A 14,820-nucleotide genomic window follows, 5' to 3' on the forward strand; every position below is an offset into this window, starting at 1 on the left:
GCATCACAGCAAGTTTACAAAAACTGCCAAACGCCTTGAAAAAAAGTCTCAATGTCAGTAAGATTTACCCGTTTTTTTAAGTGCGGTAACAAATGGTAAATTGTTCTGTTGCGTCTAATATTGGAGCCCGTAGTTTCCCGACCAGAGCCCCAAAAGACACTTTCCCGAAATATTTCGCGTTTTTGGTTGCTTTCGCTGTGTCCTTTTCTGTCGTTGAAAGTTCTTAGCCAGTCACAACAGTAATAACACATAAATATAAGCACAGATGGAAGCTCTTGTATGGCAGTTCGAAAATTCCTTCCTATGAGCCTACTCACACATTGGCAAGAAGATGCGTTCAGCCTCCTCCGCGACGCGCCGGAGGTAAGCCGGAGAATCGCGGGAGGAGAAGGTATGGCACGTGTCACTGTCCTCGCCGCTGCCGTAGTTGTGCTTCTTGCACACCCAGCACGAGGGAGTCCTGGTGCAGCCTTCATAGTGGTGGTCGTTGAAGCAGCTGTGACACTGTGAGTCTGATGAACTGCTCCAGGTGACCGTAGACTGAATAGCTGCTGCTGTCTAAGAGGAATGTGTTGTAGAAAAACGACACCGTGTCCACAAAATGTTCAGACGAGTTTTACCCAGCAGCGCGTTATATGCTTTTTCTTGATTTGCAGGAAGTCTGTCTTGCCCTTTTCTCCTTCCTACGACGCCTTGACCTTGATACCTCCTCCGAGCAGTCGAGATGGTTTTGCTTGATGAGACGTTGTGGGATGGAGTATGTCTCGAAGTCCTTTTCCACGCCGACTATCTTGAGTTCTGGGAGCTTTGCCTTCAGGAATTTAGTCGAGAATTGCTTTTTCAAGCTGTCATGTGTCTTGATAATTTTGTTAAGTTTGTCTATTCCTGTTTTACTTGTGGAGGAGATGACTACCCCTTCTCTTGATGGCCTGATATTACCATCCTTGAGTCCTTTGTCAGCGGGGTCAGTGGTATTTTTTATTTGCGCAATTACCTCCATTGGAGGGGGGGGGGAGCAGGTTTGGCTGCACTACATGTGATCTACCCCCTAGCGGGTCGTTCATCATTCAGTGCTCGGGCCTGTTAATCGAGACGTTATATCCCCGCACACATTCTCCTCAGCGGACAAAGAGAATTGAGCGCTATATTGCGTTTGCGCATATACCATTGTTTGAACAACAACCAGGGTGGCCTGTATCGAAAGCGCTGCAAGACAAGGGGATTCTCTACACCATCTCAAGACAATCATCATGTTTACTCTCGTGCCTGATGCCGCGGCGGAGGCCCGCCCACTTTGTTCGGCATCTCTACCGTTTATCATTTACATAATCGCTGTAACTTGCAAGGTGTGGAGGGACAAAGCGGGTTCGGTGCCTGCCCGGCTCGCCGATTGAGCACCTGGTGGGCCGGCAGTGAATGAAGCCACTCCGACGCTGCACATCGGCGCTATTCAGTCCCCGGCAATATGACCTTGGAGTGCGCACAATGAAAACACGCACGGTATACAGTCTGCTACAATCAACCGTGACCTTAAATCTATGGACTGAGACGAGGTTCGTGAAGGCCGGCCTTCTTTATTGTCTTGATGCGGAACAAAAAACACCTGCCGTTGCTAACAAGAGAGAGAGAGAAAAAAACAAGTAAAGGAAAGGCAGGAATGTTAACCAGGCTACGGCCTAGTATGCTATCCTGCACGGGGGAAAGGGGAACAATGAGGAAAAAGACGAAAATAGAAAAAGAAGGGGAAAGGTATGGACAGAGCGTGGAGTGGTGTGCCCAGCGGTAGGACACTATAGACAAAAAAGTTCAGACAGTTCGTAGAGAGTAGTCTTGCGCTACAGTCTCTTGTGCAATTCCGTCGTTTTGAGGAAACACAGGAGCGCTTTTGTCGCCTTGTCCGCAGACGACGGAGAAGGCCAGTGGCCCAGGATTGTCTCCTCAGAGAACGGGCGCCGAGAGTCTAACAAGGGGCTGCCTTGAGTATATAGTGTATTGAACTGGCAGTACTCTGGTCTAGTAGTCCGGGGCGGCTGCGAAGAGTTGGACACGTACACAGTGTGCAGCTGCGATAACTTTCACATAAACACCTTTATGGGCAGAGTGACGGCACTGGGCGTTGATGGCATTAAAGGGAATGACCAGCGGCTCTGCAACGTTGTCTTGGCACTTGGCATTTGGATGCAGGAAGCATAGAATTTCTCTTCCTTGGTTGCTTCAGAGTGGCGGCGGCTGCCGGCATTGCTATCTTAAGGTTTTGTCGATGACGTCGTCTAACGCTTGAGTCCAGGCGCTGTGGAGGAGTTGGGAAGCCGATTCCAAAGAGCCATGGCGGCGTCTTGAACACAGCGTGACAATGAGCGTCCAAAAATGATGTCCGTTTGTCGGTCGGGAGCTGTCGCGCCTTCATGGAGAGCTATTATTCAAATGTGATACCGCGATCAACGCGCACGTATACGTGAGGTATTTGAGGGTTAAATCAACGAATGCATCAGCTCCCCATTCGTTGATTTATAGGGAACGGGCGTATCTGGATTCATAATTACGTGTTTTTGTGTAGTGTTAAGAGATAAAATTACCTTTAATGAAGCTGGTGATGTTCAGCCGAGCTAGGATGCCCTGCTTTCTACGCCGATGTATGCGGTGACGATGATCATTATATTGATTATGAGGTGCACATATGCTTTTGTCTATTTACAGGGTCCGATAAAGACGTGTGCCTCTTAGGTACGCCAATAATGCATGTGTTATCTAGGATACGTGTATTCATACCCTTTTTTCGTAATTTACATTCGGTTTGGCCTTGCGCCGCAGCATTCTTGAGGGCCATTTTAGTGAAACTTGAGGGCCCATGGTTTTATCCCAGCTGACGTACATGGGGCTGTCCGTTCCATTGCGGCTTTGTTTTGCGGCTTAAGAAAAGCTTAGGAACGGCGGCTTGATGTTATTTGAATTAAAAGTGCAGCGGCAATCGCGTCCCATTCCGCCTTCCACCTTACCACCATAATTACCCTCACAGACTTCCACGCGGGTGATCTATTGTTTGAAACAGGTTGTCCAGACCATTCTCATTTGCCAACGCATATACCAGCTCCACGGCGGAATAACATCAAAGTGGCTTGCGCCATGGGTACTTGGCCACACCAATATTACAGGCGATGAACGGGCTGACTTCCTGACACATAATTTTCCGATGCCGTCATTGCCCCCAAGTGACCCAAGGGCCACACGATTGGCTGCGAGGGAGGACTTCCGAAGCCCAACGCCCTCTCCCTATGTTTCACTAGTAACAAGAAAAGGTTGCCCTAGGGAGGAACCAATGGGGGTGGGGGGCTCGTACTCCGGCTCGCACGCGCGGATGTAAAGGGCACCACCACGGACCTGGGAAGAACGTTCATGCCCCGATGCCACGACTCCTGCAGACCTTCACAATTTATTATTTGCATGCTCTGGAACTGATAATCTGAAAAAAAAAAACTGGTCTTCATTTTTTGCTTAGATCAGAAGACCAACAACCCTAGCCCCCTTCGGTCATGCTCAGATGTATGACGCCACAACCGCGGATGCACCGCAGGAAATAAAAACAACAGGTGGAAAAGGATCCTTTCAGTCGCGGCCAAATCGGGCACGCCAAGGCAGCGCACTTAGTCCGCTGCTTTTCAATATTGTTGTGTCTGATAGCATCTCCTCTGATAAAGCGCACCAGTGCCCGCCAGATGTCGGTGAATCGGGGCGCGCACCGTGCAAATCGGCGGAGCGTCGGGGTGCACTCCAATGAGGCATAGCGCCCACCGTGAGGCAAGAGAGTCTTCCGCCTGCAGCAGCAGCAGCGACGGTGCACGCTTGCGAACGAAAAAGGGCGAAAATGTGTTGGTGCACTTTTATTCCAACAAAATAAAGTTTCTCTCCTCCTCTTCCAGATAAGTGGCTTTGAATTTGTCGCACAGTGAAAGTGATGAGCTCAAAATGGCAACCAGGAATGACCAAAGATTGCTAACGAGCACGTCTAAATGATGTATGGTACAAACTTCGTTCACTGCTACAATAAGGCCGCATGATAAGCTATAAAAAGTTAGTGAGTGAGTGAGTGAGTAAAAGCAATTTTTATTGACTTCCCTGAAAAAGCGCGCACAACCTACTTGAAATTGACATCGCCCCCGCCTCGTTAGACGGCGGTCAGGAATCTCACGGAATCTGTCTGTTTCTTCTTTTTGAGCCTGCCAGCTCGCGCGAGTTCGTGTCGATCACTTTAAAAAGGGAGAAGCTTTCAGGCGGTTGTTAAGCAGCGCTAGGGTGTCGCGTATGTGAAAGTGAGCAGGTTGTGTGCCTGAATTAGCCGTGGCTTTCAATAGTGATCATTTCGAAGCATCAGTAGCGCTGTGGCCTGTTTTATGTTGCGATGCTCTCATTTGCGCTTAGGTAGAGTTTTAACAGCTAAAAGTGCCGTCGCTTGGCTAAGAGCCGATCGATGGTACCTGGGTTTTAAGCCGGCGAACTTCCCTTTGTCCTCGATCAAACTTCTGTCTCACACCCGCGCAGTCCGGCACCGCTGTGGAGCACTGCGCGCTACTCTGCATCGAGGTCATCCCAAGTGCGTGCTTATCGAGGACGCAATAAGATCCCATCGATGAGTCCAGTGCTGTTGTGCGTTAAAGTATATGCAGAGGACATCTCACTGTGGGCAAGTGGGCCGGACGCAATGTACCGTTTTCTAGACGCTACAGGAGGGAAGCACACAGCGCCATCTACGGGTTCGCTTTTAACACCGTAGCGACATTATTTTCACCAAATCCTAAAACGAAGCCGTTATTGAAAGGGTGCCGTATGTCGCTGAACCGATCATCTATTTACTTTGCTTGTGTTGGTGTGACTGGCGTTCATCTATTGATTTTTCTTGGGTTGGTGTTGTTACTCTCTTTTTCATTTTGTTTCAGTGTTTACATTAACGATTCTCTTTTCAATTGTATGTTTATGTCCGGACTCTGCTGGCAGCATCCTCTTGTTTTTACTTTCTTTTTTTCGAACGTTTCTTGTTTGTCTTCTTCCTGCTGTAACCCTAATGTCTACTATTCACCACTCATCAACGTAGTCACCCACCATCTGGTGTAGCAAGCCTTGTCCCTAGCAGGGCTGACCTCACCAGTTCACATTAAAGAGCCTTCTCTCTTTCTTTCTCTGAACCGATGTCTTCTTCTTCTTCCCTGTCCGCTAGCTTCCGTACGTTAATTTTTATCCGTGAGTGTCAATAAAATTTTCCATGCATTAAAGGAAAAAAAAAGGAACTTTGTGGCTTAGAGGTAGAGCCCCTGGTTTCTGTGACAGCCTAGGTTGGAACACCCGCAATTTTAACTGTTTTTTTAAGTCGAGTGATTTTTATGTAAAATCGTTCTAAATCAACACGTGTACCCGTTTTTTCTGTAAATAACAGTGGCTCGGCATTGTTTAGAGTGCGGTAGACACAGTCGCCCAAGGCCTATCTTCCTGCTGGCGTATTATCCTATTCAATTGCTGATTTGCGCTATATAGGAAGGGCGGGTCCTGTAGCGCTGGCGAAATGGAATATCGCTGGCCGGACACTGCTCTAGTGTGACAATGTCTGCGATGGTGTTATCGTGTGGTGCAACGCTTGCTCAACCAACGATTGAATCTCGCTGCAGGGAAATAAATATTGCTGCTCAACCGTTAGCGAAATTTTTATGTCGAGAACATTAGTCATGTCTACGATCACACGTTTCTCGGTGTTGTATTGGACGCAAATCTTTGATGGAAGCCAAAACGAACTAATCTTGATGGCTAAGAAATGGTACACGGGAAACCAGGACAGCAAAATAAAGAAAAAAAGAGAGACGCGTAGATCAGGGGACATCGGCACTGGTTTACGTGTGTCATTTTATTACGAAAGCTTGGAGCGTTCTATTGCGCGAAAAACCGTTGCAGTTGACAACAACATTGTTGGCAAGGACAACGCTCGTCCTTATGTTTAAGGAGTTCCCCCGTCTGGTTAGAGAAGGGGGCCAGGGGTCACGTGGCCGACGTAAGTGCGAGTGGTGTGCAACGGTTTCATTTTATTCAGCTGTTGAGCTCTCCCTCTCTATTTTCATGCATTGCTCGTGGGGCCGATGTGTACATGACCACGAGATAAGGGGACATTAGAAAACACCCGCAAAATGTGTGGTGCAAACTTTATCTTCCGTTTTACAGTGCAGGAAGCCTTACTGGATTCAGCAGCTCGCGATGTCGTCCTTCCGAAGGCATCGCACAAGTTTTTGAGTTCGTTTATTGCCGATAATACCTCATTGTTGTGCATTATAATATTCAGTCTGTGTGATATACCATGCCAATACTCCCTTACGGTCAAATATTGTATTCTTCGCCCTTGGCCGAATATTCGGCCACAGGCGAAGAAACGCAAACCTTGAATACCTGGTTAACTTATTGAATGAAATCACAAGAATTGGATGATTTGTATCCGAAATTTCGGATGCCGCAAAGACCTGCGCTCATAGTTTTCGCGAATCACGTGGTGTGAAAAATTTGCGAAATTTAGAGGCTTGAGAAAATTATAAATTGTGAAGTATAAATTACGCTATAATCAATCACTCACTAACCTTTTGTTATTGGTTGCACAGGTTAGATTAACTCAAGTAAGATGGCAAGTTGGGCTAGTTGGTGCAGATTAAGACTCATCGTGAAAAAAACAGCGCAAGGAACACAGGGACAAAAAGGGATTAACTTACAGAGACAAAGGGAACAAGGGACAAGGGACAAAAGGATTGACTCAGCCCTCGCCCCCTTTAGTGGCACTGATTATGGAGACAAACGTGGCTGGACGTAAATTTACTTGTGTAAAACAAGCGAAGCATTGGCGTGATTGCGAATCATGTGGCCCAAAAATTAGTCCGGAAAAGACTGCCAAATATTTTATGCGGTCTTTATCGGCCCGAAGGAAAGCGGTTCGGGGATTATAAATCAGTAGTGGCTCCTAGACGTTCGCCGTCAGTGCTTTGCTCGGAGTCGAATGTTGCGACCCATGCGTGCTGTAAAACTACTTTACATAAGTTTTCGGCCGAAATGCCCCTGGCCCAGTGGCAGGTTCAAGGTGCTTGGTGCTGCAAGGATGAACTTTCCATCCTTCTTTCCACCAAATGGGCAAGGACGTGCACCGACCATCTCTAAAGTCTTGGAACGCCTTTTGTACCAGAAATTTTGTTTTGTTTAAAGTCAGCCAGACAGCTTAGCAATTTCTTGTCCCTATGTAGAATTCCAAGACCAGCGCAAACAACAAACAAACAAGACTGTAGCAAAGACATAATGAAAAAAACATTGAGTAAAGGACACCACTCGGAGAAAAATGTCGGCGGAGACTCGCATTTGCTAGCTGCCGAGGTACCGAAGAGTGGGCTTTCGTTGTGGAAATTTAGCCTTAACGTATTCGCCATTGCGGCCAATCCGTTAAGAGTTTGGTCTTAACAGATTCGCAGAACTTAATGACCGCAAATATGTATGCTTTATACAAAGATGTCCAAATTTTAATGTTGAAAAACATTTATTTGTCGTCTGAGCGAGAGGAGACTGGGACTAAAGGCACAGACGGCCTGACGGAGGTCTTAGCACCCTACACACTGTTTCGGCAACGTATATCGTAGTACAATTGTTTATGTATATGGAACTATGGAACCGTGAAACTGTTGAACTATAAAACTATGGAACTAAGAGATTCTATACACGGTCCCTACTAAAACTTTTCTTGCTTGCCTCATCAACCACGCTGCTGGCCCCAGTCTGAGTAACGAAGCTCTCCATCTTGTTCCGGCGCCCAGTTTCACGTTCTAAGTCCGATCCCTGCGTGGGCGCTAATTCTGGTTTTGTAGAGCGGAAATCCCCGCTTATTTTTACCCTCCCTTCAGTACTGAATTCCTCTTGGACGTCCAGCGGCGCCATCGCGTTCCGTCAAGGCCGTGGGCGCGTGCAATAAGTCAAACCTGGCGCGGAAGCCCGGCCAGAACTCGACGTGTTCCGTTAGTCGACTGTCCGTGGCCACCAAGCCTTGAGAAGCTTTACAGGCGACCGGTTTCACCTGGAGGAAATAACGAAAGCACAGAGATAGCGGACCCGTCGGCATACTTTTGTTTTTTAGTACGTTGCCGACGGGGGCAGTCGGGGGGCCATCCGGCGGGCCGTCCGCCATCGGGTCGCGTGTGGTCGTTTGCGCGGTCAAACGTTTGCCATCAAGGTCTCCAGGGGCCCGTTTACTCCGGAGGAAAGGTCCGCTTCGACAAGAAGCGTACTCGCGCGCCTTAACATAACAAGACGGCCGCAATCTCTCCGCTTGCGCCGAGTTCCAATTGGCAACCGCGCACCGACACGGGAGCTGGTCGTAAATGAGTTTCGCCAGACGGGGGTGCTATCTTATACACGGTGAGCTCACACCGGCGGCGATAATGAAGGTTGTTACAACAGACTCCCGCTTGACGTGGTCACGCTTCGAGGTGCGTGTGCCGAAAGTGTGCGGGCGCGTGCCTTGTAAATCAGCGCCGGTTCTTTATTGCGATGATGCTGGTGGTGTCCGTGTGCACGCTCTAACATACGATGTAAGCTTCTCCGATTTGTTTTGCAGTGTTTACATTTGAAGACTGAATTTTTAGAGGGGAAAAAGTGCCAAAGGTTTAAGGGATGGGGCCAAGTATAATTAAGTTTATTTTCAGCCGTGAAGGGCAGGTACACAACAGTGGTGAAATGGGATGTTGGAACATCGCTAAGTGAAATAGCACGACAGCAGGATTTAGCAGGATGCGGCGTGGTTTTTCCATCCTTATTCCTTGCTCATTGTGTCTGTGTCTGTTTTATTCAAAAGCCTTAAAGGAACCCCGCAACACTTTCGATACGCGCTTTAACTCTTTCCTTGCCGTCTGGAAGCACTGCGAAAGCTTGAGTTATCGCCAGCACGGAGCGGCATTGCGTGATTTGCTCGTCGCACGTGATACGCCTTCCATTTCTGCTTTGTTTTTGTGGCTTTTTTTGAAAGTTGCTATCGAAATGCGTCCATTGCTGCAACTGAAAGAAAGTCGGCCAACAGCCGCTACATGGCCTCAGTGACGTAATTCGAGCCGTCGAAGAACATCAGGGCCGAGAAAGAGAGAAAAATCTTTTGAGCGAGTCTACGAGTTACCTGATGGGCATAGAGCAGTAATTTTTGGCTGAGATACTTTGCGACCCCCTAATTTAAGTACTGGGTGTGTCGGGTGAGTACGCTCTGCAAGCATTTAGGATTTGAAAAAAAGGTGAAAAAAGTATTGCGGGATCCCTTTTTAACGGCCCTATACTGCGAGAAAGGACAACTGGGCCCTTGAACAGTTCCTACAAAATGGAAGTGCAAAATTTACATTTCATGTGTTGTTTACGTTAGCATAGAGCCTCCGGTATGAACTATTGTGAGTGTTTAAGGTTAACCCGTAATCGCCTAGTAAAGAGGATATACAATGCAAAAGGCGTTGCGCTCCTGAGCACGAGGTCACGGGTTCGTTTCCAGGCCACAGCGGCTGCTTTTCTGATGGAGGCGAAAAGCAAAAACGATCGTGTGAACGAGATTTCGGCGCACGGTAAAGATCCCCAGGTGGTCAAAATTAATCCGGAGCCCTCCACTACGGCGCGCCTCGTCGCCTGCGTTGCGTCGGCGCGTTAAACCCCACAATCAATCAACATACAATGCAAATAAAAGAATTGCAATACTTGCAATGCGTCAATTGGGACACCTCGAAACGAAGTTAACATATTTATGTGGGTCACATAAAAAATCGAAAACATAAACCCAGGTACGAAATAAACACATGATTGTCTTAGAGGGTTACCTAAATAATTGTTTTGGGCAAGTGTGAATTTCCGAACACAGCCTACTTGCTGCATTGTATAATTCATGTGGATCAAAAGAGATACACACGGTTTTTGCTCTTTGATATAAATCTGGTTACATTACTCTTGTTAAAATGTCGCCCCAAGAATGCACTTGTGTACAAAGGGGAAGCCGGCAGTAAAAAGGCTCGGTATACATAGGAGCGCGGCAGAAAGAATATTTACTCATTAGTGGAATATTCTATCATTTTACCGTTTTTGTTGATTATTGTGTTATAAAAATGCAGATAGAAGCATTTTGTATCGGGCATGAAAGGCAGCTCCATTACGAAGTCACCTAAGCTCTTGGTCGGCGCTATTTCTCTGCTGCGTATACTTACTTACACGCCCTGTTCTGGACGTCAAAGGGACCATGAAAACAAAATATGGAAATTTGGAATGGTTCTATTTGAAAGAAGCGACCTAGTTGGTAACTCCCTCTACTTTAGACCGGCCCCCAGGACGTTGTATTCATCCAAAAAAGATACCAGTTATTGAAGGAACTTCAAATTTGACTCAACCAACTGTCAACAATGACGTAACCTGGAAATACAGATAAGCATTGCATTAAGTTCGTGTTACTATTCCGAAGGTGCGATCTAATACGACCGGAGTCACCCCCAAATCTCTTACTCCTGATATTTAGCAGTGGCTTTAGTTGGCGGCAGAAAATCGCATAAATATCTCCCTGTGACGTCATCAGGGCTCGGCAAGAAGGCACCTGCTGAACGGAGCAACTGTGTGGAGCGCGCCGTCCATACATGGTACAAGCGTCCCTTGCTCACGCCGACCGGTCATTCCAAAAGATTGTGACGGGTCGATAAAGCAGGGGGAGAGAGCGAAAACTGTATTTCAAAAGTGTGGTTAAGTGCGTTGGGTGGCCGGCAGCTGCAGCCTGGTGGCGAGTGATCATGGCAGCTCGTTCGGCGGAACTCTTCTCAGTCAGCAAGTGCTGACATTGCAACAATAAAGAGATCAGCATGTCCCCTGAACAAGGATAAGGTAGGAATAAAGCAGCGCCACCATAACAACGTGTGCTGGTGGTCGGAGTGGGGGAGTTTGAGGGGAAGAAGGTGCGATGAAACACATAGGCGCAAGATGTGCGGTGAAATTTAGGGTGAGCCAGCCAATGAGGTGTCGGTGCACGTTGTTATCCGTTTGAAACCGATAAAACAGGGCTGCAAGACGATCCACCTTGTATATGTCAAAAAAATTTTGTGCGTGAACGTTCACAGTTTCTTGTACTGCACAGCACCCGTGCCAAAAAGTGTTCACTGAGAAATGGCTAGGCATATGCTGTCTGGACCGTCGATATCGCCGTACACTATTCCCCACTTGTTCATGGTAATAGGTTGTGCCTCAGGGTCTCTGGATGGTGTTGCTTGAATCAGTTGCTGGTAGCACCTATAGCAGGCAAAACTAACAGAGCCCTGGCATCTTCCTTTATTTACGTAGTTAGGGAGCGGCCAGTTATTGCCGCAGTGGTTAGACCGCATGAGTGAGCCTTCCTGGAGTAAATTCTAAGCGTGAGAATGATCCTTTTTTTTCAGTGTGGCTGCTAGTCTCGTCCGCTGGCCTGGTGCTGTGCCTGGATGCCGAACCGGTAAGTCGTCCTACGCCGCTGACCCAAGAACAATTTTGAAACACGAAGAATAGACAGTGCATGGCTCCATGCACTTAATTCCTGTGGCTTCTTTCTTCGTCCCGGTCGTATGTGAGCGCGTTTAGTAGCGAGGAACCAATGCCAACTCGCCCAGTTGTCATTCTGCTGCTTAAGCCCGTGTAAGTTGTGCAGATTATTCATTGCACCATCTATATCATGCGTACATTATTCAGTTCCGGGAAACGAACAGTTTAACCACGAAACGTTCAACTGCGCCGTAATAATGGAAAGGGGTATGGTTATTAAAAACGTAATGGTGTATCTTTCTACTTGCATACCGCCCCGCGACTTTTTTTGTTAAAACGCGCAGCTGCTGGTAACGAGGTAACGGTCCTTAAATGCCGGGTGCAGTGACGGTGTTTCTACGCGCGAATAACGAAACCAGCAGCGCCTTTCTAATTGAGCTTACGTAATCCTTAGTCCTGCGCTACAGATTAAAATGTGGGCATGAGACGTGCCAGTATTAAAATTAACAGGAGCGAGAAGCAGCAGGGACTTGCGTTGCTGGTTCGATAACGGCACTGGAGAAATCGAAGACGCGTGTCAGTTGGAATTCCCACCGTTATATGAAATAGGTCACGGGTCCATCTATTGCCCTAAGAGGGAAGCCATGTAGCTGGTGTAGACACACAGCGATTACCTAATGAGCGGCACATTGCTGTCCCAGTAAATAGAACAACAACAAAAAACTCAACAGACTATTAGTGTGGTTACATTGTTCAGTTTAGCCTTGTGCTGAAGCAAGCCAACACACAGAGAAAATTTGAACGTGATGTGGTGCTGGTCGGTCGCGCGCAGTCCAATGGCCTGGGTCTGTGCGAGGGTCGACCAGACTCCTTGTTTCCGGACGGCGGTGGCGGCGGGGGCGGCTTCGTGGCCTGCCGAGCCGGCCAGGCGCACCGGCTCCGGTGCCCGCCCAGGCAGGAGTTCCGCGGGGGTCACTGCCGCCGCTACAGGGCCGACCTCGAGGCCGAGAGGTGCTCGGAGGCCGACGGCGTCTACACCGACTACGGCTCGGGATGCCGAGGATTCTTCTTCTGCAAAGGTAAGTTCCCTCTTAGGTGCCTTTGATTTCTCGCCGGCAGACAACGTCGCTGCGCTGGGAACAGCGGACAGATAGAGATAGAGATAGAGATAGATAGATAGATAGATAGATAGATAGATAGATAGATAGATAGATAGATAGATAGAGAGAGAGAGAGAAAGAGAGAGAGAGAGAGAGAGAGATAGAGAGAGAGAGAGAGAGAGAGAGAGAGAGAGAGAGAGAGAGAGAGAGAGAGAGAAAGAGAGAATTTTATTGTTCAACGAAGCTCGTTCAGGATTTAATTGCAGTCCTTGTTGCGGAAGGATGCCCACAAACAAGAGACCAGCGTCCAGCCGCCGAAGAGGTGAAGGAGTCGTCGAGTGAGGCAGTTAGCACAGCCAATCCTCGTCTTCGTTACTCCCCAGGAAGGCCCCCTGCCTGCGCTCATTTTTAATTCTTAACGGCCTTCACTTTGCCGGTCGACGAAGTGCTGTAAACTGTTCTTGCGGATGCTTTTTGTGCAGCCTGTATATTCCGTGTCGGCTAGTGACACAGCCAGAGTTCCCATGAAGTGGTAGAGGCGAGGAATTTGGATATAGCGGGTGGTGCGCATTCCCACAAGAAGGGGGGATAGGTGGGTAGGAAGGAAGAACTGGTGGCAGGGAAAGGGGACAATGAAAAAGCAGGCCCCAGACGCAACAACTTAGATTATCCTCTTTCGCGCCTACAGAAAATTACGCGGCTGTGTTTTCTCACGCCAGTAAATTTAGCAAGACGATATGTATGCGTGACTGGTCGCGCGTGTTCAGGTTCTGGACCACCTTTTATGCATGGCAGCATAATATGCGATGACGCATTGAACACTTTTCAAACCTCTACATTATGTTGTTCGGAGTACACTCGGGATTTTGAAGGGAATTAAAAGAGCCAATGCGTTCCTTTGGTCTGGAAGAAGCAATGGCTACGAAATATATTCCGTACGTCAACCGCTGGAAGTAGTACCACTTACGACGCAAGCTTGCCTGACCTCGGCAAAGATGACAGAATAATTTAAATATGAACCCTTGAATAGAGTTTTGAGGGGAGGGCGATGAAGAGAGATATGTTTGTCCAAGTGCGCCGAGAAATCAATATGGGCATGCAACATTTCAACAACAGTAGTAAACTCAAGTAACAGCTCCGGAAACAAAGTCAGTTAAGCTGAATCATATATACAGGAGGGCGGGAAGGAGGGGGGGGTGTCAACGCTATGTCAATTGACTGTGGGGTTTAACGCTCCGACGCTACACATGCCATGAGGCGCGCCGTAGTGGCGGGCTCCGGATTAATTTCGACCTCCTGGGGATCTTGAACATGCGTCGAAATCTCGAACACACGGGCGTTTTCGCTTTTCGCCTCCATCAGAAAAGCGGCCGCCGCGGCCGGAAATCGAACCCGCGTCCTTGGGCTCAGCAGCACAACGCCTTAGCAACTGAGCCACCGCGGCGGGCCGGAAACACTGCGTCGATGGCTGATTTCGAAACGAGCATTTTTTTTTTTTCATTTGAGATGTCCTTTCACGTGGGGTTCGTTCAGCTGACTTGCATTATATACGGAGTATGACCGCAGGCTTGCCTGAGGTTTACTATATTTAGTTCAGAGTACTGAGTGCATGTTTCGATATATGCGTGTTTCGATATTTAAATCATGTTTTGATATATAAAGCAGGGTACGCAGTCATCAGTTTTCATACGCCACCAGTGCGTGTCAGGAAGATGAATTGCGTGAAGGCTATCCGTTCCTAAGCGTCATTTCTGAGTGACGCTTGGGGTAACTCATGTATTCACCATTTAGGTCCCCCCAAATTGCACACTGTTAACTACTCAACAAATTATACAACAAGATGCGTCAGAAGTCTCTAACAAGCATAATAATATTAGAGACGAAGCACTCGTCTCAACCTTTTTAAGGGGCAGTGCTGCTTACTATTTTGGCATGCAGTTTCATGTTTAAGACGGTGGCTCCATGAATGAATTAACGAACTAATAAATTTGAGCCGCAGGCCAACGTCGTTCAGTTCTGCTGCGGGATAATTTCAATAAAACACGGGTGACAACCGCTTTCTGTAACCGCATGCCGGCCGTAGGAGCCCATTTATTGACAACAGTACAACTTCATGGTAATCTAATTATGACAAAAAACGAATAACAAAAAACTGGCCATTGTCTGTTGCATGTATTTGTCTTTCGTCCTCTTCTTTTACCTTCTT

General features: G+C 47.8%; 1 protein-coding gene and 1 pseudogene across 1 annotated transcript in view; one reads left to right on the forward strand and one right to left on the reverse strand.

Annotated features, from left to right (window-relative positions):
* Positions 1-8,185, reverse strand: part of LOC144138959 (short transient receptor potential channel 4-associated protein-like) — a 35,571-nt pseudogene extending 27,386 nt beyond the window's left edge.
* Positions 1-14,820, forward strand: part of LOC144138754 (uncharacterized) — a 60,421-nt gene that overhangs the window by 32,647 nt on the left and 12,954 nt on the right. Inside the window, exons 2-3 of the mRNA XM_077671166.1 lie at positions 11,436-11,488; positions 12,347-12,593. Coding sequence (XP_077527292.1) covers positions 11,436-11,488; positions 12,347-12,593 — 300 coding nt within the window. The remainder of the gene's footprint in view (positions 1-11,435; positions 11,489-12,346; positions 12,594-14,820) is intronic.

The sequence above is a fragment of the Haemaphysalis longicornis genome, unplaced genomic scaffold (assembly GCF_048455015.1).
Source record: "Haemaphysalis longicornis isolate Haplotype H1 unplaced genomic scaffold, Haemaphysalis longicornis Haplotype H1 scaffold_5, whole genome shotgun sequence".
Lineage (NCBI taxonomy): Eukaryota > Metazoa > Arthropoda > Arachnida > Ixodida > Ixodidae > Haemaphysalis > Haemaphysalis longicornis.